Here is a 20,956-nt window from a genome sequence, read left to right as displayed (position 1 = left end):
CCTTGCGCTTTGAGGGCAAGCTGGTGAGGTGTGGGACAGTGCTTAATTCTTGCATGTGTTTGTTCCCCAGCCTCTGAAGAGTGAGAAAGTTTTGCCCGACTTACACGCAAGCTTCACTCTGACTATAGTGCTACTGTGCAATGCTATCAGAACAGGGCTTCTCAGGCCAGCACCTTTTGGCAATCACTATCTTTGCCTTAAGACAGAAAAATTCAACCTCTTGAGCAAATTAGCAAGCTAGCCCTCAGAAATATTGCTAGAGAGCTAATCAAACATTTGGATGCACTTTCTGTGAGTTAGCTAGCAAGGCCCAGCCCCTTCTGCTGACGTCTTTCCTCTCTATCACACATCAGACTTTTCCCAGTGGAGCTGGAGAACAGGCTTCAATGAAAACTGCCTGTTTGCAGCTATATGGAGATTGCAGGCACCACAATCACTGTTTCCTCTACCTGACCTGGAGCAGAAACTCCATCATCAGGATAGAAAGGTAGCCTTGTTGCCTAGCAAAGGTGGGATGATTTATCTCTGTCTCTAGATTGGTCCCTTTTTTGTGCTGCACAAGAGAATTGTTTTCAGACTTCCAAGGAGAATGAAGCCAGGCTAGAAATCGGAGTGGATGTGTGAGAGCTGCTCTCCTAGGGAGGAGAAGGAGTCACAGGGTTTCTCTGCTTTTTGTTCCTGTGCAGCACAGGACAATGGTTTTATCTGCCCCAGTTATAGCCCTGGGGGCTACCTTAGGGACTGCAACTAGCATCCTTGCCCTCTGCGGTCTCACCTGCTTCTGCAAATGCAAGCAACCTGGGAAAGGACTCTCGGAAAAGGACCAAGAGGAGGACACGGAAAATACTAAGCCCAGTGTGCTTCAGCCAGTCCAGCAAGTAAGACACAGTCTCTAATTTACTCTGTGATTTTTCTTTAAATGCAGAGGGTGAGAATGCAACTTCTCTGTTAGGCTCCTCACCGTGTGATTTATGCTGCCTATTTATCTGCTTACTGTGCTCAGGATGTAACGACATGTTAATGAGAGGAGGAGTGAGGGAAAAACAGAGATGGGCTGGGTGACCCACAGAATTACCAGAGCAGGAGACAGCTGCCACATTGCCAAAGAGAAAGCTGCTGATGGCAAAAATAGGGGAGGAGGACTGGAAATGCTGCTTAGCTGTCAAGCTAGATCACAAGGGAAATAATTTCCTGAGGAGAGCAGACTGGACTTTACCAGGTGGCATGCAGCATTATAAAGAGGAGCTGACTCCTGCTGGGATCTCCTATAGCAGCTATTTCTCTAACTCTATTCACAATATCTTATGGTTCCTGCAGGATAGTTCCCTGTCAACAGCTGGTTTCTTGTGAAAACCATCCCTCCTCCTCCCTCTGCCCCTCTAACTGAGGGGATTAATTATGTGTGAAGTTAAAACAAGGCATTGAAATGATAATAAAATGCAAGCGAGAATCTAGAGTGTGATGACTGGACAATCTCATCACACTGTGAATTGCTTTTTCGCTTACTATAAGAGCAATGTGGAGTATGAATAATGTCAGGCATCCCTGTGTGGTCTTTCTTTCTTGTTAAAATCCAAACCCCCTGATTTACTCCTGAGCTCCATGCAAGAGAGAGCAAGGGGAATTATAGGACCCTTCTAATATCCTTATTAATGGGAAGCTGTCCTTCAAAGGGAAACGTTTGACTGATTTCCTTGGTTGACTGTGGTCTTTAGCATGAGCTATAGCACTGGTCAGTCTCTGAAAGTATTACCTGTTGGCTGTTGCTCTTGACGTTTGTATGTGCCTACGTCCTTTTCACTTTCATCTAGCCGTTCAACCAAATGTTATGCCATAGCAGCCAACTGCGAAGGCCAGTGATCTGTTGTATAACAGTCTTTGTTTGCCTTTTAATTATCTGAGCTGCCTATTATTTTTGCATTCTTAGAGTGTAGTAGGAGTCCTAATTGAACTTCTCTGTAATGTTTGTAATTACATATTCAGACTCTCTCTGGCTACCACTCTTAGGCTCTTAGAAAAGAGCCCTGGCATCCTCATGCTCCCGTTGCAGTTTATTCTGAGGAAAGATGACCAAATCGACTCATTGTATTGTAAGATCTGGTGCAGATATACAGAATCACGTTACCAGAGCTTCTGGTTGCTGGGGGGTAGGATGATGGCTCCACTGACCATGGATCAACATCTGTGCTGAGCCAAGGACTTCTCAAGAGATTGCTGCTAATTCTGAGCGTTCATCCATGACCACGGTGAATACTTCCTAGTATCTTTTTGCATTTTCCTAGGATGAATTTCATCTGCTATTCTGTTTGGCAGTTTTGTCATGTCCTTTCCAGGCTTCTTGTCTTTTCGAACTCATACAGGGAAATTGCCAACTCCTGTATATGAGGATATACAATAATGCTTAGATTTTCCAAGGTTACTGTTAAAATGAATGAGAAATGTGTAACCTGGACAGTCATATCATATCATAGCATTTTTTTTTAGCTGTTGTCTGGAACAACACTACCCACAGATAACTTTACCATCAGTCTCTTTCTGTGAGAGACTTTTTTGTTGTAATCTTCTAGCTCAGAAACCTCTCAAATATTTACTTTAAATCCACCCTTGGACTGGACATTTTTCTTTTATACAGTCTCTTGGGAAAGTGTTAATCTGTCCTGGAGCTTGTCCTCCGGGGTGTCATCCTGCTTGCATGACTGAAATAAGCACTAAGTCACCGTGAAGTCAAATTAAGCCTCCGGTGCCCAACGACTATTAGGTTATGGTCCTCACAATATTTCTACATTCATCAAGTTTTGCCGTAACTTAATCCAGTATTTGACCAACAGGAGATAAAATTATTCAACCTGCCCTCAATGTATCAGTATTACCTGAGTGATTGTATTCTTTTAGCATTGTAGACTTTCTAATCAGAAGTATTATTTCTAATGTTACTGGTTTGGGGTTTTTTTTAAAAGAAATCTGGCCAAATTATAGCAGCTGAATGAACATTCTGTCACAGAAAGTGCAAAATGTTCTTAGTTTGCATATTCCGTATGTTTAACAATTCTTTCCAATTAAAATAGTTTTCTTGCCAGGAACATGCATTCTCCTATGCTGTCACTGATTCAGAATCCATCTATATACCTTGAAGGAATGAATCTCAAATTGAGTTCTGAGCTTGTGAAGTTTCATCATCCGTGTCTATGTTTATAAACTGTCCTGTCGGGACTTTTTCCCGACTACATTAGGACACTGACTGTCCTAGTCAGTGCTTGACATACTTAATTACTGAAGCCTGTCAGGGCCACTGATTCTGATAAACAGAGACGACAAAAGAAAGATGAAGCAAGACTGCATTTTATTCACTTGGCATGTCTCCCATGACAGTGATGCTTGTATTTGCTACAGACAGAGGCTCCCCAGGGACATGCCCTGCATACGTGAGGAGGAAGAGTTCGAACACAAAGATACATCCACAGAACAATTAAAAACTGCTGTAAATTTTCAAAGTCTTGGCAAAGGGTGCATAATGAAGATCCCCAAGCACATCCAGTAATGGCAACGATGTGGTGCATTGTTTGAGTGACACTGGGCAGGGACCCAGAAGGGTCAGCTGCAGCCTCCTTGCTACTTCTGGTTTCTTTGCTTTCACACATTTTCTGCAGAACTATCTGAACTCTTCTGCTCATCTCTTTATTTAAGATACTGCTGCTGATTTGCAAAAGGAACTTCCACAGGGCACTGCGGTGTAACTAGATTAGCAGACAGCAATTGGGAACAGAGCTGGCAGCAAAAATAATAAACAGAGGCAGATGCAGTTGGAAGAGGGGGTGGGCTAGTCCCACTGTGCTTGCATATGTCTCTCATCTCTAATTCTGCAGAGCAGACAGACAAGAAGAATATTTAGACCCACTGGAGCTCTTAGTTGCTGTGTGCTGACGGATTTCCTGACTAAATGTCTGGCTTTTAGCAAGAGGAAGAAAAGATTGTACTAACAATACCTCACCTTTGTATGGCGTTTTTCATCCCAAAGCGCTTCGTGTGCTAGCAGCACACAGCACTGCAGGCACACTGCTCTGGCGTGATGGGCAGTGACTGGCAGGACAGCAGCGGCTTCAGGAGAGAAAAACAGCAGAGACTGAGCACCACGGCAGGCACCGTATGCGTGTTAGAAGTAATGCCTTTGCAGAACAAAAGCGACCCGTTTTTTCAAGCTGTTGTCTAGTGATTCCTACCATATTTTGCTTGGTTGGTCTGCTTTAATTTTAGAAGAATGGAAAACTGTATTTAAGGTTTGGATGAGTAACTTAAAATTTCCTATGTATTTTAGGACTGATGAGACTCACATCTAAAAGAGGGATCTCACTTACAGACCCGCACCGCATGACTTACATCATATCTAAACTCAGCTGAGTGAGAGGTGGGGACTGCGCACAGTGACGTCTGTCTGTCTCAGCCCACTTCTCTTTCAAAGCCCTTAAAATTAGACAAGACAAAATGCTATGTTACATAGTGGACTTCCTAAACACTGATGCACTGGCTGCCTTGAGAAGATGGAGCCGCTGACCTACTTAGTTCTTTACCACTGCCGAGTGCATGTAACCATAGTGCTATGATCTCCATAAGCAGAATATCACTAAAGAGCTGAAGTCCAAGACTGCTCTTTCTTCAGCTCTATTTCTTGAGGAATAGGTACGCTCCCTCAGGACATGTGAATTGGGACCAAAAAGTCCCAACACAGACAAGTGCTTCAGGGCATCTTCTACATTCATTATTAATAGGAAACAATGAGACTAATGAAAAACTTTAATTACAATTGTGAACATTTTCTGGCTCACCCTCGATCTAAACTTAACACAGAATAGGTTGGCAGGCAGCGAGGTTGGAGAGAATCCCACTGCACAATAACCAAAATGGCAGTTTTGCTTCTGCTTTTTGTCTTCCATGTTTTGGAAACATTAATAAAATCTGTTGCAAGGGTCAGGATCATTTGCTAGTCAGCTTTTGTTCTTTCCTGTTGATGAATCCAAATATAAATTAATCATGAATAATTTGAGTTGGGAGCAGACAGGATTCTTTCCTGGGACATAAGAAAAGAGGACTGTTATTTTTCATTGTTTTTGGAGAACAGTAATGCCTTTGGGACAACCTTTGCTTAGGCTGCCTAAGCATTACACCATCTTTCAGGTTCTTCTGCTCATTCCACATTCATGATTCAGCAGGGAATTGAAATGTTAAGAACAAACTCAGACATAAATCCAAATTTCAATCCTGGTATAATAAAGGGGAAATATATGTCTGAGGGTCAGGTGGAGCTCTGGTCCACAGAGCCAAGAGATAGTCCAAGAGGCTGAGAGGACCACTGAATCAATTACTCTTGGTATGCCATTGCAGGGCTCATTTCTTCAACCAGTTCTCCTTTGTCTTATTACACCATGGTCATACTTGCTCCAAGTGACTGTATGATCCATGCCTTTGACTTTCTAATGCTTACTACATATTCAGGTAAAATGTTCTGAAATCTGTGGGTGGCTATAGCCTGAAAAGACATACACCAAGTGGAAGGGTATTGGCTTTGGCAAGAAAATCTCTGGACAAACAGGGAGTGGTTTCTACAACCCAAGAAACAATGACGGTAAGAATGACCAGAGGCACGGTCTTTTCTCCCTTTGTCTCAGCTCGTTTAACATTGACAGAATAGGAAGAATTAGTCTAATTAGTGCAAAGTAATAAACAAGGTTTTAATTTTCAGTTCAACGTTAAGAAAACTGCAGAGCCAGTGCAGCCTCGAGCACTCCTGAAGTTTCCCAACATTTATGGCCCCAAACCAGTAGTAACTTCACCTGAAATTGTTAACTACACGCAGTACTCCCTGAAGACAACAGAAGAACCAGCTACTGGAAAACATACTGGTTTGGATGAGAACAGGATGAAGATACAAGTCAACGAAGAGCTGTTTGTTCTCCCTCAAAACGGTAGGAGCATTTGGTCTTCAGACTAACAATTGTTTTTCTGGGTGTAGATCTGTAATACTTCTGAGAATAATGTGATTGTAGTAGAGAAATAAATGTGAAAATGAAGACATGGGGCGCTTTTCGCTCTCTTACCATGAGCATTTTGAGTTCTGTCTTCAGTGTATGTGTTTAATAGAAAGTAGTCACGGAGCTCATCAGGACATTCAGATAACAAATCTGTAGTTTTGTCTGGTTGTAGGGGTTTTTTTCACCTAAATATCTTTTGTGTTGAAGAATCTGGCTCACTGGAAGCAGACATTTTGTAGAAAAACATGTATTTAGTGTAGTTTTACTGAGAGCAGTTGCCAGAGTATGGGTGAAATATCTGGCCAAAACTGGGCAGAGTATCTCCTCCAGGACAAATGCTAACTGTCCAGCAACTGTCCTTGTCAGGGACATCGGCACTGGGGGTTCAAGCTTCTACTTTATTTTCTCTGCTACTTTTCCCCCCCCATTTTGGTGAGATGGTCTTGTCTTGTCGTAGTGATGTGCAGTGAAACCAAAGGCTGACACCTCAGACATTTTTGCCAAACAGAATTCTTGTTTTCAAGCCAGCCCAAAGGGTAACATGCCAAAGCCTGGAACTTAAGATTCCTGGAGCCTGAGAGAAAATGCAATGTTAATTATATACATCTGGCAGCATGTCTGGGTTGCTTCCATGCTGATTTTTACCTTCACAGCTGTCTTTTAAACAGGATAATTGACTCTTATGGTTACCCCATTAATAAAACCTTCCTGAAGATTTGCCAGGGACACAATGCCATCTGTCATGATATTTTTTAAGACAACTCTTTTTAGTTTTTTAAAATTGCTTGAGATTATATTTTTGTCCTTCTGGGAGGACAATTGCTACATTCACCCCTCCACCCTGAGACTTGTGAGTATGGAAAAGAAAGTACCATGGGAAGCAGCTGCATTGGAGGAAGAGACTGTCTGAGCCACATCCTTAGGTGTCAGGGAGAAGATTATAGGGTGGAGAGGCTGAAGGATGATGGCTGCATGTAGGCTAACAATTTATATAAGTGTGTTGATATAAGAGCCTCTCTGCACCGCTAATGAAACAAGCAAGTTTGCTTCCTGCTGTGCCTGATTTCATAGATCAAGTGTCGCTGAAATAAAGAACTGTTGCTTTCTCCTTCCAGTGCCACATTGAACTGGTCTGGACCATGGCTGAGATTTTTAGGAGGAAATGTGCGGGTCCCACTATTGTTTTCTGTGTGATTGCAGATAACAGCTTTTGATGACGAAAGGCTGTGGCTTCCCTTTTAGTCTTGCAACTTGCTTGGTTTCAGTATGAAATATGTACTCAACTTCAAAATCACACCTAGAGAAACTGCCTCACAGCTTCCCAAGCTCATTATCTTCAACCTGGTTAAGCACTATGGAAATAGATGCCTTCTGCATGACAAAGACTGTATTGTTAAAATTAAAAAAAATGTTTAGAGAGGTCTGAACTAACATAGAGTTGCATGGCAACTCAAAAGCAGACTCAAGTTCCCATTCCAAAGGACACAAGATGTAATTCATCAATGTGAGTTAAAAACAATTTAGAGCCATATAACAAGTTATGAGTGTAGTTTTCACCTTGGCCTAGGCACAAAGTGAAAGAGCAAGATGTTAGAGAGCAGAAGCCCTGTCTAAGTGCTGTAGAAAGAGCTGGAAGTGTGAGAAAACAGAGCAAAAAGGAGATATGGTGATGGATGAAGAAGGAACATAAATAATATTCCTGCATACAAGGTACAGGAATAGTAAGACATCTAGAAAAGTTGAGTAAAGATAGAGTGGATTTGTTCTTGGAAGGTGAAGACCTGCTTGCTAAAGGGGTTATTTCAGTTCCAGGTGTAGTAAAGGACATGTGCGTCACAGAGCACTTGAACCCTGAGCGGGCAGCCAGCTGTAACCAGGCCCCTGAGCTGCGCTACTCCCTTGCATACGATCAACAAAAAGCCGAGCTGCGCGTGGCACTTCTGGAAGGTAAGGGGCAGAGATCTTCCACTGGTGATTCTCCATCTGGTGGGTACAAGACACCTGTTGATTTTATAGAGAGTTCCTCTACGACCTTAAAATCAACACGTGTCCCCAGGACCACTGGATGTTTCACTGGTTCTGGGCTTGCGTAGAAATACCTGGCAGTGTCACTGCTGAAGTGAGCGTGCAGGGCATGGCTTGGGAACAACTGCTTGCACAGCTAAAAGCAGAAGTCAGGAAGCAGGATGGGCTCCTTCAGTCCCAGACATGGTACAAAGCAACTTCTATTTATTTTATCCTTTGGGGGCAGAGGGAAGGGGATTGCTATTTCCTTCCTCTCTATAACTTTCATTCTTCAACTTGACCCACTCCCTACTGCCTCTTCCTCAAGTCAAGTGAGGCTGAGCTGGAGATACCAGACTTATCTGAAGACCACTGAAGAAGGTCCCCCTGGCTGCGCCTGGCCAGGCTCTGTGTCACTCTGAAGTGGGAACTGACAACTGTAACAGCTTCTCTGCTCAGAGCTGGAGCATCCTCAGTTCCTCTGGGAAAGTAAAATAAGCTGGCTGAATAATTCATGCACAGTGCAGATCTCTGTGGAAACCTAATCAAATCACACCCTCTGAAGTGAGAACTGAAAGGGTGCTAAATGGCAGCCGCTGCTGTGGGTCGCCTGCCAGCAGCAAGCCCACAGCTTCCCTCCAGGGTGGACACCTGCGCCTGCAGTGCTCCTCCCTGGGTGCCCCGCTGCCACCTGGACAGGATACAGCTCTGCTCCCCAGCTCTGCTAGACCCCTATGAACCATGGGACCTGGAAGCTTAGGAGCATCTGTCCTTGGACTGGCTGCAGCAAGGACCTCAGTTTTGCCCACAAAGCCATACTGTTTCATGACCCCTCGGAAGAAAGCGTGCTCCTCTTGCTGCGGAGAAGGCAGGGCAGTTCTGTTGATGCAACTAAAGAGGAGTGTGAAATGTCATTCTCACTCTAGGCTTCTCAGCATAAAAGGGATATAAAATTAGGGATGAATGTCTCTTGACACAGACCTTTTGGGCTTTGGGCTGTCATTTACCAGAGGTGGGACAAGCAGAATGTAATGACCCTTATATCTATCCCACGCTGGCCCGCAGGGGTGGATGTATGCCAAGAGGGAGGTCTCTCCCATCTCTAATGTCTGTGACTGACCATCCTGCTTTTAAACCCTTTGTAAGAAGTTTTCTCTGTGTGCCAAGGTAAAACTAAATGAGAGCTGCCCATCCCTGTGCCATGCTGTGGCTCATTTCATTGCCACCCTGTATCTTTCAACAGAGCGTGTTTCCTTGCTGCTGTTGCTCTCCCAAACACTAACAGAATCCTTCAGCAGTAGCAAAAGGACAAGGACATTGTGCAGCATGAGGAAAACACCAGAGCATGGGCTCATGGCTTAGTCTGCCCCGTGCAAGCAGGAACAGGGGTCAATGTCTATGCAGCTGTTTTATGTTATGGCTCTCATGAAATAAACAGTTTAGCCACAGATTTTTCAGGGCTGTCTTTTGTGAGAGGTCCTTACAATCAATCTTTCTTTTCCAGCTATGCATGGCAGAATGAGTGGGGACCAAGATGCTGGCTGCCATTGCTACATACTGGGCACACTGGTGAGCAAGTCCGGTATTGCTGAGGCCCAGACAGAGCTGAAGAAGAAGGTGCTTCACACCCTCTGGGAGGAGGTCCTGCGATTCCCATTAATGGAGGAGGAGATGCCAGAAGGGACACTGACTCTCACCCTGAGAAACTGCGACAAGTTCTCCAGACACAGCATTGTGGGGGAACTCAAACTGAGCCTTGCTAAGGTGGAGGAGTCCTTTGGGATGGCCCAGTGGGAAAGGCTAAAGACCCCAGAGAAGGTACGGACTTGGTCTGTCTCAGTAGTCCAGAAACTCTAATGATGAATTGTTTGGACAAAAGAAGCCCTCTTCCAAGACGGCTGCATGTCAGTGGGTGGCTTTTTTTGTTTGGAGCCAGGTTTAGAGGGGTTGTGTGTGACTGCAGAGGTCACTCAGCACTGCTCTGTGTTGGTCTGTAGCTAACCATTTCAGAAAGCAATCAAAGGCCCATCAACCCAGCCCTTCCATCTACAGCTCCCAGCAGTTAAGATGTGTCAAAACTCCCTCTCCTCCTCCCTCAATTACATGACAATCTGACACTGATATCTGTAATTCAAAGCTGGTGTTCACAAAAAGTTACGTGAGTTTCTGTGAATTAGCGATGCTGGACTGTGGTGGCAAGAGCTGAAATACAGGAGAGTGCCTACAGAGAAGGATGGAGGGACTCTGCAGAGCTGGGTGCGGGTAGGGCGTACGGTGGTACCCCAGGGAGCCTTAAGCTGGGAGTGAAATACATTGTTGGGAATGAAATGTTTGACTGAAGACCACTTATCCTTACTGGGATCAATCCATCAGTGCTACTCATTCTGGGAGATGTCAAAATATTACTCATTGCATTGTGCTGGTTTTATTAAATGTCAAAACCTCCCTTTCCTTCCTTATCCACACCTTCCCAGCTGCACAGACAGGGAAAATGGAGGAAAGGATTCCAACAGTACTTGAAGTAGGTACAGGGGACGCTTCATGTGCACTAACTTTTTGCACATTTCCCCAGGAGCCTTTTCCCTGCCGTGATTATTCTTCTAGCAGCAGCAATACACTTAACAACATGGCAGCAGGGCACTGCTATTGTTGCTACTAGGACATTGCTACAAACAGGTACCTATTGTACTCTGGTGTGGTACGGGGTGAACAATGCAAAAAACCACCAGCACTGTTGCTAAGCATGCTGAAATAAATTATTGCCTGTCACCATCAGGGGTGAGGGCTCTCCACTGAGTTGGCCACAGACAGAGAGTACAGAGTTAGCATTTCTGATTTCCAATAATGCTAATTTATCTGATCGCCACTTGAATGCTAATAGGGCTGGCCGCTCTGAAGAACCTCTGGCAGAGAGAGAGGCAGCAGAAACAAATGCGTGGTCTGAATCAGTTTAATAAACTTCAAGCACAAGACTAAATACTTGCCTAATAGCTGTAAATTGAAATGAGTTCTCAGACTGCTGCTGCAAAAGGAGATGTCCAAAATAAATTATTCCAATATAATGATTTAAATTCCTAAATTGAGACAGATGGAGCCCCTCCCCCCCTTCCCCTCCACAATCTACTGTAGTATCTGCTTTGGAAGCAACACCCAAGGGACAGCCTGTTCACAGCAATGGTCAGTTGTCACTCAAGTACACCTGATGGAGTCCTGACATGCTGGGTACTCTGCCTTGGTCCAGCTTCACAACTACACATAGAAACAGAGCGGCATTCATTTCTTCTCCAGGCTGACAGCACAAGGTTAACACTAACAGTACAGCTGAACAGTGCCCCAGTTTGGGCTGAGGATGTGCAGTGAAAGCTGAATTTGCGTCATCTGGGACCTGAGAGAGCCAACCGTTGCACAGATAGCTTATATACAGATCCTGAATCATTCATCGAGAACCAGAGCAGGAGGGAGTGAGGAAGAGCTGATCAAAAAAAGAGGAGCTATTTTTGACAGCATCCATCCAGGAACAAAGTTACTGGGCTTTGTTTAAAGTCTGACATTTCCTTGAAAAGCCATGAGCCGGCAGAAATTTCATTCCTACCTTCCCAGTAATTCTCCCACACAGAAGGGAAGGAGCTCAGAGGGGAGTTTACAGCTAACCAGGTAATGCAATTAGTATTCAGGAATTCATGGACTGCTGTGAGCAATGCAAAGCGTAGATATTGCAGACTGATATCCTTATCTTGTCTTCCTTCCCTCCCAGTGCTTTGCTAATGACAGCGATGATAGTGGCTCCTTGCATAGCACCTTCCCTTTTGTGATTTCAAGGTTCCCTGCACACGTAATTCATTGATGACCCCCTGATGCTTTTTATCCTTGTTACACAGAAAGGAAGACTGAAGTTCTGGTGGTTGTGTGAATTTGCAAGGTTGCAGCACCAAGTGCAGGCTATGGATTTAATAGGAAGAAGAAAAACAAACAAACAATCAAACAAAAAAAAAACAGGAGGGGAAAAGAAAAGTACCTCTGGCTTGGTCTCTTCATGCAAAACTTCAGAAACTCCAGCAGAGACCAACCATTGTAGGTTTTGGTTTCATGTAGCTACAGGCTGGTCATAAACTTGAACAGATTATTAGGAGCTACAAAACCATAAGCACAAGATATGACATGTGTGTACCCTGTGTGTGTTTGTGTCTGTGTGTGTGTGTGCGTGTGCGCGTGCAGGTTTACAGAGCCCTGCCACCCCCTACACCCCAATCGCCACTAATCTGTGCCTGGAGGTACAGGAACCAAATTCTAGCCAAGAGCTATAGAGTGGGACCTGGTGAGATGTAGAGTGGATAAATAAATAAAAGCAGCTTATGACTTGCCGAAACTGTGGTTTTGTATTGAGGTGGTATTTGTATTTGTCCCTCCCTCTACAAACGCCTATTCTTTTGTCATGGACATACAGCTATTTGAATCTGCCTCGGTTTGTTTTTATGTGTGGGTTTTTTAAGATTCACTTAGATTTAGGACAGGATTTATGTAAGTGAAATGCATACAAGCCCTTTGTTGCTACCTGAGTGCATGAAAAAAAGATTTACTTGCGCTGATTTGGGATTGAATTTCAGGCTTCCTTGCTAATGGCCTCCCACCTGATTTGTGCAGGACAAATAAGTCATTCAAACCAGACAGCAATGACATCCATGTTTTCTGGAGAGTCAATCAGCTCATGCAGAGCTTACAGGGACCTGTCCTTGCCTGTTGCGAGTAACCAGGTGAAAACTTAATTTGAAATATTTATGGCTCACTTAGAAGCGAGAGTGCAGAGCACAGAAATGGCCTGGAGAAGGGCTGTTTGTCCTAAAGCGTGTAGATCATGCTAAGGAATCCAAAGGGAGTCTATTGAATTGACATTAGTTTTCTGGACTCTTCTGGGTCATTAACCTCACACTAAACCAGATTTCTGTCACTAACTCCTACTCACTGAGAGAATAACTGCTCCCCTTTCGCCCCTCACCGCAGGCTGGCAGCTCTGCACACACCGGCCTGGGCTTTCTCTGCTTCCCACCGGCTCCTGAGGAGGAAACAGCACTGCTCTTCCAGGGGAGAGCGGTGGGGTTATGTCCCTCTGCTTCCCCCTCCGGGGCTGCTTGTTCCTTAGGAAGGGGAGAAAGGTGAGGAGGCTAAGAGGCCAATCACTAATGGGAAGAAAGGAAAAAGGAAAGGGAAAAGGAAAGGGAGAGGAAAGGGAAAAGGAAAAAAAAAAGGAAAAAGGAAAAAGGAAAAAAAAGGAAAAAGGAAAAGAAGGAGAAGAGAAAAGGAAAAAAAAAAAAATGTGTTGCCCTGATGTGAGCACCTGATGGTTCAGAGCCTTTGCCCTGGAGGAAATCCCGCGGGGGCAGCAGGGAGAGCTGCTCGCAGGCCTGAGGGATGACAGGCTGGGAAGGGACTGAGCTGAGCTTATGGCAGATTTCAGGTTGGCTGGGTTTTTTCCCTTACCAAGTAAGGGTGTCAAAGAAGGTTCAACTCCAGCTCCAGGGTCTGGCTGTGCGGCACAGAGCCAGGTATCACCTACTCTTTCCCAGGGAGCCCTACACTCCTGCTGGGCAGTGTGGACTGGGGTCCATGTGTGGACAGAGCCTCCTCACAAAAAGATGAGCTGAAATGAAGAGTGAATTATGAAAAACAGCAATGGAAGTAGGGGACATAAATAAAGGGAAGCTAGATAATCTCTCAAAAAAAGAGTATCTGACTACTTGCCTGTAGTTCAGCCCGAAAACCTCTTCTTCTGACTAAATATTCCACTAAAAGGAGATGTTAGGAAGCAGTTTCTTTCCAGCAACAAAAGCAAGCAGTAACTCACATGACGGGGGCGTTACGAGTGGGGGAGCCCTCAGACATCTTTGCCAGGTTTATTCTCACACAGTGTAACTGGAAAGATCTCCTGTACACAGACAGGGAGACAACTTGGTTGGTCCACGACCTTCCACCCATGACCTTGTACTATTTAGTTTTCCTAATGTTACAGCCAAGATTGTATAAAAAAATTAACCCTTCCTGTGTCTCCATTTCCAGGAGCCGTCTACAGGCCATGGGGAGGTCCTGCTCTCTATTAGCTACCTGCCAGCAGCTAATCGCCTGCTGGTGGTGATTATTAAGGCTAAAAATCTCCACTCCAAGCAGCTGAAAGATCTACTTGGCAATGGTGAGTAGAACAGCAAGAAAACAGAGACTGTTTGTTTTGCTATTATGTAAATCTAGAAAGAAAGTGGGAAAGGCAGTGTTTGGCAGAAAAAAAATAATAGATGTTTGGGTTAGAAATCCAAAGAGATTTGAATAATTTCTAAAAAGTGAAAACCAAACGCCCCAAGATCAATGTTTCCTATGTTCTCTCTCTCAGTCTGATGTCACCAGTTAAAAGTCTTTTGGATTCATTTTTTTGCATGCTCATTAATATGGTGTCTCTCTCCACTTCCTATACAGATGTTTCTGTCAAGGTGACACTGAGGCATCAGTCCTTAAAGCTGAAGAAGAAGCAGACCAAACGTGCAAAGCACAAGATCAACCCTGTGTGGAATGAGATGATCATGTTTGAGGTGCCTCATGAGCTCCTGCGTGCCTCCAGCGTGGAGCTGGAAGTGCTGAGCCAGGATGGTGCTGGGCAGAGCCACGTGCTCGGCAAATGCAGCCTGGGCTTGCACGACACGGGCACGGAGAGGAACCATTGGGAAGAAATGCTGAGGAACCCCAGGAGACAGATAGCCATGTGGCACCAGCTCCACATGTAGGATCATCATGATTACTGCCAACCAGATTTCCACCAGGCCTCTGAGCCTTGGGGAATAAGCTGCATTTCACATTCCACCTTCCCCTCCACAAAGTTGCTCGGCACAGCATTCTTCTTAAACCACTTTCTCTGATTTTCCTGCCTCATCCTAGCCCAGGAAAATGTATTTAAAGGACAATCTCTCACCTAATCAAGTGGGTCTCTCAAACAAGGGATTTGGCTGCCTGGATGATTTGAATTAATTGTATTAGCCTGCCCACTGTCGTTTCTGTGAGGTCCCTGTTTCTGTAGAGGAGCAGAGGGGAGCAAAGGTATCATGGAGATGTAAGCCGCTCCTTGGCATCTGGCACTGTCACCCAAGCCCCTTGATGAGTCCTGGCTCCATAATCACAAACACATGGCAGATATTTTACCAGTCACTGTTTTTCATAATACTTTACAAGGCTGTGAAAAATGAAGATCACAAAACTTATTTTCACTGCAGACCCAAAGTATCAGTATGAAAGAGAGAATGAAACCAATGTGCAGTATATGGATAACTAGAAAAAGATACAGAACTAAGGGAGAGAACAGGGGAAGAAGAGATAGTGAGACAGTCAATGCTATCATCCTGTGTAGCCTTTGAAGCAAACACTGCCAAACAAGAAGTCAAATACCTTCCTTCACTTTTGTTTCCTGGAGTGTTTGATACCTTGTATTTAGGATTCATGAAAACTGGTGAAAATATGAATGTTTCAGGATCCTTTAGCCGAATACCTATATCTTCTATCTTTCTACAGTGTCACCCAGGAAGACCCTGAACATGGACAAAAAGTTATTGATGTTACCTCCAAAAACTTGGACCAAATCTTTCTGCTTAGTGCCATCTTTTCTGTTTGGGTTTTTCTCAGCTAGAAAGTTTCAAATACTCTAATTATATTCCAGGCAATGTCTATGACTAGACAAAAGAAGTGGGATCATTTCATACCTTAGCAGTTGATTGATGGTTTTGGTTTGACAGTTAACTATCACACTCAAATCCTCATACCAGCATTACTTGAAGACAACCCTTAAGAACTGCCATGTATTTCATCACTTCCAGACAGAAGGAATTCACTGACCAGACAGACTCTCCAGGGCTTGTTTTTTTGTGTGCACTTTCAAGATTCGATGAGGCTTAAATGTTACTCTTTACTGTCCTTTTTTTTGTGACTAGATGGACTGAAAGTCTGGTATTGGCAGTGATGATGTTACGACTCCATAAGCACACTGCTTGTCCTACCACTTTATTTCAAGTAGTAGACACGGCTTTAAGAGACTTGCATGGGGACAAGGCATCCAAAAATCTAAAACCATAACCATATAGTTTGTAGCACTGAAAAACTCAGAGAACTTAATTTTTGCAGGGTCAGCTTGATCCTCTGTTTAATTCAAAATATTAAGCTAGGCTTTATCTCGTATCCATCCCATTTTGATGCCTTAGTCAAACAAGTCTAGCAGACTGTCAAGTGAAGGCTGCCATCCTGTTGGCAAAGACAAACCACCAGAACCAGTATCTGAGAACTGGCTGAAGCACCAAGCACAGAGAGCCATGAACATGGGAATGAAGTTCAGCTGGAAGCCAGTAGCTAGTGGTGACTGGGGCTGTTAGTGGGACTGACACTGTTGAACATCTTCATAAATGACCTGGACAATGGGCAGAGTGTGCCCTCAGCAAGTTTGCAGATGATACAAAACTGGGAGTAGTGGTTGATACACCAGGTGGTTGTACTGCTGTTCAGAGGGATGCGGAGAGGCTGGAGAAAAGGGCTGACACAAACCTCCTGAAGTTCAACAAGGAGAAGTGCCAAGTCCTGCATCTGGGGAGGAACAACCCCAGGCACCATAGCAGGGCTGGGGGCTGCCCATCTGGCAAGCAGCTTTCCATAAAAGGAGCCGGGGTTCTTTGTGGACACCAAGTTGAACATGAGCCAGCAATGTGCCCTTGCAGCAAAGAAGGCCAACGGTGTCTTGGGTCACATTAGGAAGACCACTTCCAGCAGGTCAAGGGAGGTGATCCTTCCTCTGTACTCAACACTGGTGAGGACACATCTGGAATGCTGTGTCTAGTTCTGGGCTCCCCAGTGCACGAAAGGTATGGACTTACTGGAGAGAGTGCAGAAAGTGGCCACAGGGGTGATTAAGGGACTGGAGCATCTTCTGTAGGAGGAGAGGCTGAGAGAGCTGGACTGTTCAGCCTGGTCAAGAGAAGGGTCAGGTGGGGAACTTACCAATATATATAAACACCTGATCTGGGAGAGGAGAAAAGATGATGGAGCCAGACTCTTCTCAGTGGTGTCCAGTGACAGGACAAGAGGCAAGGGCACAAATTGCAATACAAGAAATTCCATTTGAACACATGAAAAAACAAAGAATTTTTTTTTTTTTTTTTACTGTGAGGATGGTCAAACACTGGAACAAGTTGCCAAGAGATGTTGAGAGTCTCCATCCTTGGAGCCACTCATATCTGATGGGATACAGCACTGAACAACCTGCTCTAGTTTACCCTGCTTTGAGCAGGGGTGGTTTTGGACAAGATGATCTGCAGAGGTCCTTTCTGTCCTCAGCGATGCTGTGATTCTGTGAAGAGACCGACAAGGTTGATGCACACTGAAAACTCTGTTATCTTTACACTGCTATTTCCTTTATAGGTGGTGTGGCCAGGAGTTACAGGATCATTTTGAAGACAGTGATAAAAACAGCTTTGGCCAAATAAACAAACAAGCTAAGTACATCAATGAATCTTATACCCAATGTTTTAATCTCTGATATTGCTCCACTGGCTAGAGGGGAGAAATTTTCAAAAGAAATTTGACTTCTTGTTTTGCTCTATGGGTTTTTGTTTATTAACAAAAAGCTGTAGGATACTGTGAATAAAGTAGACACGAGGTTTTAGTTGATAGTGATTTCTTAATAGTAGTTGTGTTCATGATTTGCCTGTAGATATTCCTATAGCTTTGGAATCATTATTTCCATTTAAGTGCAAAATTCATTGTGATGTTGGCCTACCCTACGTATAGGTTCCTGGCAGCGCTGTGATTCTTATTTCTTTTTAGGATAATGATAAGGAGGTAACTTCATGGTATGATGCTATTTGGCTGGCACCGGAAAGCCTGAAGGGCCAAATATTTGCCTTGCTGCCAAGAGATTTCTCTAGTTCTGCCTCCTGCTTATTTTAATGAGCTTTTTGTAACATCTTGGTGACTGACTGTAAACAGCATTATCTGCCTCTGCCCCTGGTGATTTTGGCACACCCTGTAATTAGATAGCAATCCTATAGCATCGAAAAGAATAGCCCCTCACAATCTGATTTTGCTGTGATAAAAAACATCCTCTTTTACAGCAGAAAAATACGTGTGTACACACTACTTAACCACAAATCTGTCTGAGGAGCAAAGTGGTTAAGTAATGTAAAGCAGGGTGTTGTTCCCTCCTTTGCTGCAATGGGATTTAAATGGGGAAGAGATGAAGAGTGAAAATGCACGCATCTTTCCCGGCCGGATCACTTTGGTAGCCTGGAAAGAATGTCTCTCGCATTCAGCGCAGCCTGAACAAAGACTGCCAGGTGCTTGTTTAACGAGGCAGCCATTCGCTGTGCCGGGGCTGAAAGCAAACGCAGTTAAGGGTGCTGGCTGTGGGGAAGAGGAGGAATGCTGCGTACGTGTGGTACCGGAGGGGCAGGGAGGCTCAGCCCGGGCCCTTTTGAACTCTGTTAATTATTGGAGCTGTTTGTCATCGCATTCCAGCGCCTGCCCAGGCCCTTATCCCTCCGAACCTCCTGTATCGCCTGTTTAGCAATGCTTGTATGCCCCTGAGCCCCAGCACCCCAAGGGCCGGAGGTGCAGGCAAACTGCGGGGAGTCGTTGTGGTGATGACAACGTCGTGAATATAAACGCGAAGTATTTGGAAATGCTCAGTGCCATCATAACAAGCGGCTTCAGCAACGTGAGCTGTGGAAGTATCCCTTCAGCGCAACGTGGCCAGAGAACAAAGTCAGCCAGACCCGTGGTTTTCAGCTCCTGAAGCTGTAAATACAGGAGCATCAGCAAGCACAACAAACATGTCTTAAATTAAAGGGTGCTGCTTACAAATTGCATCATAAGAGAAGAAGCAAAAAACCATTTACAGCAATTTATGTTCTTAAGCTACACGTGTGATTAAAAATAGCTATTAGGTTCCCCAATGGCTATTATTGATTGCACTGATTATTTTTCCTACTATAACCTATTAACCTATGAAGAAGCTGGAAGCAAAGAGACTGTAGGGAAGAAGGAAAAAAAAGCGTGTGTGAGGAGCAGTCTACCTGGTCAGAATGCACAATCCTTTTCACAAAGGGCCAGAGAGCTGCGGGTTTAAGGATAAGATTCAGTCCCTCGTCCAGCGACAGAAACAAAACAACATGAACTACTGTAAAACAGAATGAGAAATGCAGCCCCATACTGCATCCAGCATCACCTGGGAGAGGCGTTCTCCTGCTGTGGCCTCTGTTTAAAGGAGGGGACTGAGAGGCCAGAGGAAATAACTTGTGATACATTAAGGAGTTACTTGGTTAAAATATAGACTGTAGCCATACGTTGTTTTGCCTCGACCTGCCCTCAGAGCTAGATCTACACAGAGAAATGAACTAGTTTGATTTTAGGCAATTTACGCTACAGTAGAAGAGATTAAAAAGCACAGATCATCGATAGTCACTAAAACATCTCCGGGATGTTTTAGATTCATTTCTACCCTCAGCCCCCTTCCCCACTTGTAAGGGGGAGTGTTTGCAGCTGCTCTCCTGCAAGGGCAACGCTTTCTCAGCACACAGTTTTCCCCTCACTTCTTGTCCCAAGTATCCTTGCATGGTGATAGGAACCATGTTTGCTTTGCAAAGAGGTAATACATTAGAAATTAATGGAAAATTCCCTTCAACAGGGCTGGGAAAAATTTCAGACTCAACTATTCTCCCAGGCATTGCTGTGCTTTCGACACCTTGAACAAAAGTACTCTGCATTTTGCTAGCGCCTGTCATCAGTATTATCTGGCAGTAGTGTCCAAAGACACCCAATTTTTCATTCCAGAATGGAGGAGGTTGTAATTTGAACTCTATAAATACAGACCAAGGTTCGCCCAAATTTTCATGATATCTAAGATGAGTTGAGCATGGTGATGTCTAGAAAGAGCTGGGAGCTAAGGTGGCTTGGACCACGCTTCTTGCACTCTTTTGAAGGTCAGTTTGAAGTTTGATTGAATTGAAGGGCAGAGCTTTGGCAGCATTTTTTATGTGTTTCAGAATTTAACTAAGTCTCAAAATGTATTTGGTTCATTTGATGAAAGATAAGCATGATGAGTAAATACTAATACTTGACACTTTATATTGTATCTTCTGTTGTTGATAATCAAATTGCACAAGAATAGTAGCAAAGTGAAATAGTGCTCCGTGGCCTTCCAGCATGAGAAGGCTTTTCTGCTTACTCAGTCGTTAGTGTCCCAGTGTGTTTATTGTACAGAGCCAGATATTGTTTTTCAAGTCTCTGTATTGTTCGCACAGCCCAAAGCACAAAAACAGAGCATGACGCTCGGCCATTGTGTCTAATGTTACAGCACAACATGTAAATCACCACAAGTAAATAATTCCAAATTGTATCAACAGTGTGTCTGCGTTGTTTACTCTAGGGTAAATCCCCTCTGCTTGCAGCTCATGTCAGGGGTACAAAGTACTGGGGTGAGTCAACAGAAGGTCCTCTGAAGGGTGTCATCAAAGGGTGGGTGTCCCATGAGAAGGGGAGCAGTCAGCCATGGAGTGCTATCCTGGCCAAGCATAGGAAATCTATTGGCTTTTTCAGCAAGGTGGCAACTAAACTAATTCCTGCAGCTGCTAGGATGTTAGGGAATAGGATCTGGTAAACAGCTTCCTCTCAGATACTGGCTCCATCTCCGAAACAAAGCTAAGAAGTGACTTTGGATTCAGTCTTTTTGCCGATCTCAGTACTTTCAAGGTGGTGCTGATACTCTGTAAATCACGCATCTGTAAGGAGAAATACCTACTTAGCTGACCTAATACCATCACTAGAATTAGCTGGTTCCTAACAAGACATAGAGATCAAAAACTGCACATAAAAGTAAGAGAAAACAGATTTTTGGGGCGGGAGTGGGAAGTATTTACTTC

The 20,956-nt window shown here is 44.3% G+C and overlaps 1 protein-coding gene across 2 annotated transcripts; it reads left to right on the top strand.

Moving 5' to 3' along the window:
• The first annotated feature begins 344 nt into the window (after positions 1 to 344).
• Positions 345 to 20,437, top strand: SYT13 (synaptotagmin 13). 2 transcript variants are annotated; one of them, XM_054826202.1, is made up of 6 exons: positions 345 to 878; positions 5,735 to 5,957; positions 7,836 to 7,970; positions 9,532 to 9,845; positions 14,079 to 14,208; positions 14,487 to 20,437. In XM_054826202.1, the coding sequence occupies exons 1-6, from the start codon at positions 696 to 698 to the stop codon at positions 14,789 to 14,791; spliced, it is 1,290 nt and encodes a 429-aa protein (XP_054682177.1). In that variant the 5' UTR covers positions 345 to 695; the 3' UTR covers positions 14,792 to 20,437. The 2 variants fall into 2 exon arrangements, with proteins under 2 accessions (XP_054682177.1, XP_054682176.1); XM_054826201.1 differs by having other exon boundaries at positions 7,830 to 7,970.
• The last annotated feature ends 519 nt before the right edge of the window (positions 20,438 to 20,956 follow it).

This window comes from Grus americana, chromosome 5 (assembly GCF_028858705.1).
Source record: "Grus americana isolate bGruAme1 chromosome 5, bGruAme1.mat, whole genome shotgun sequence".
Classification (NCBI taxonomy): domain Eukaryota; kingdom Metazoa; phylum Chordata; class Aves; order Gruiformes; family Gruidae; genus Grus; species Grus americana.
This window is presented reverse-complemented; position numbering and strand designations above follow the sequence as displayed.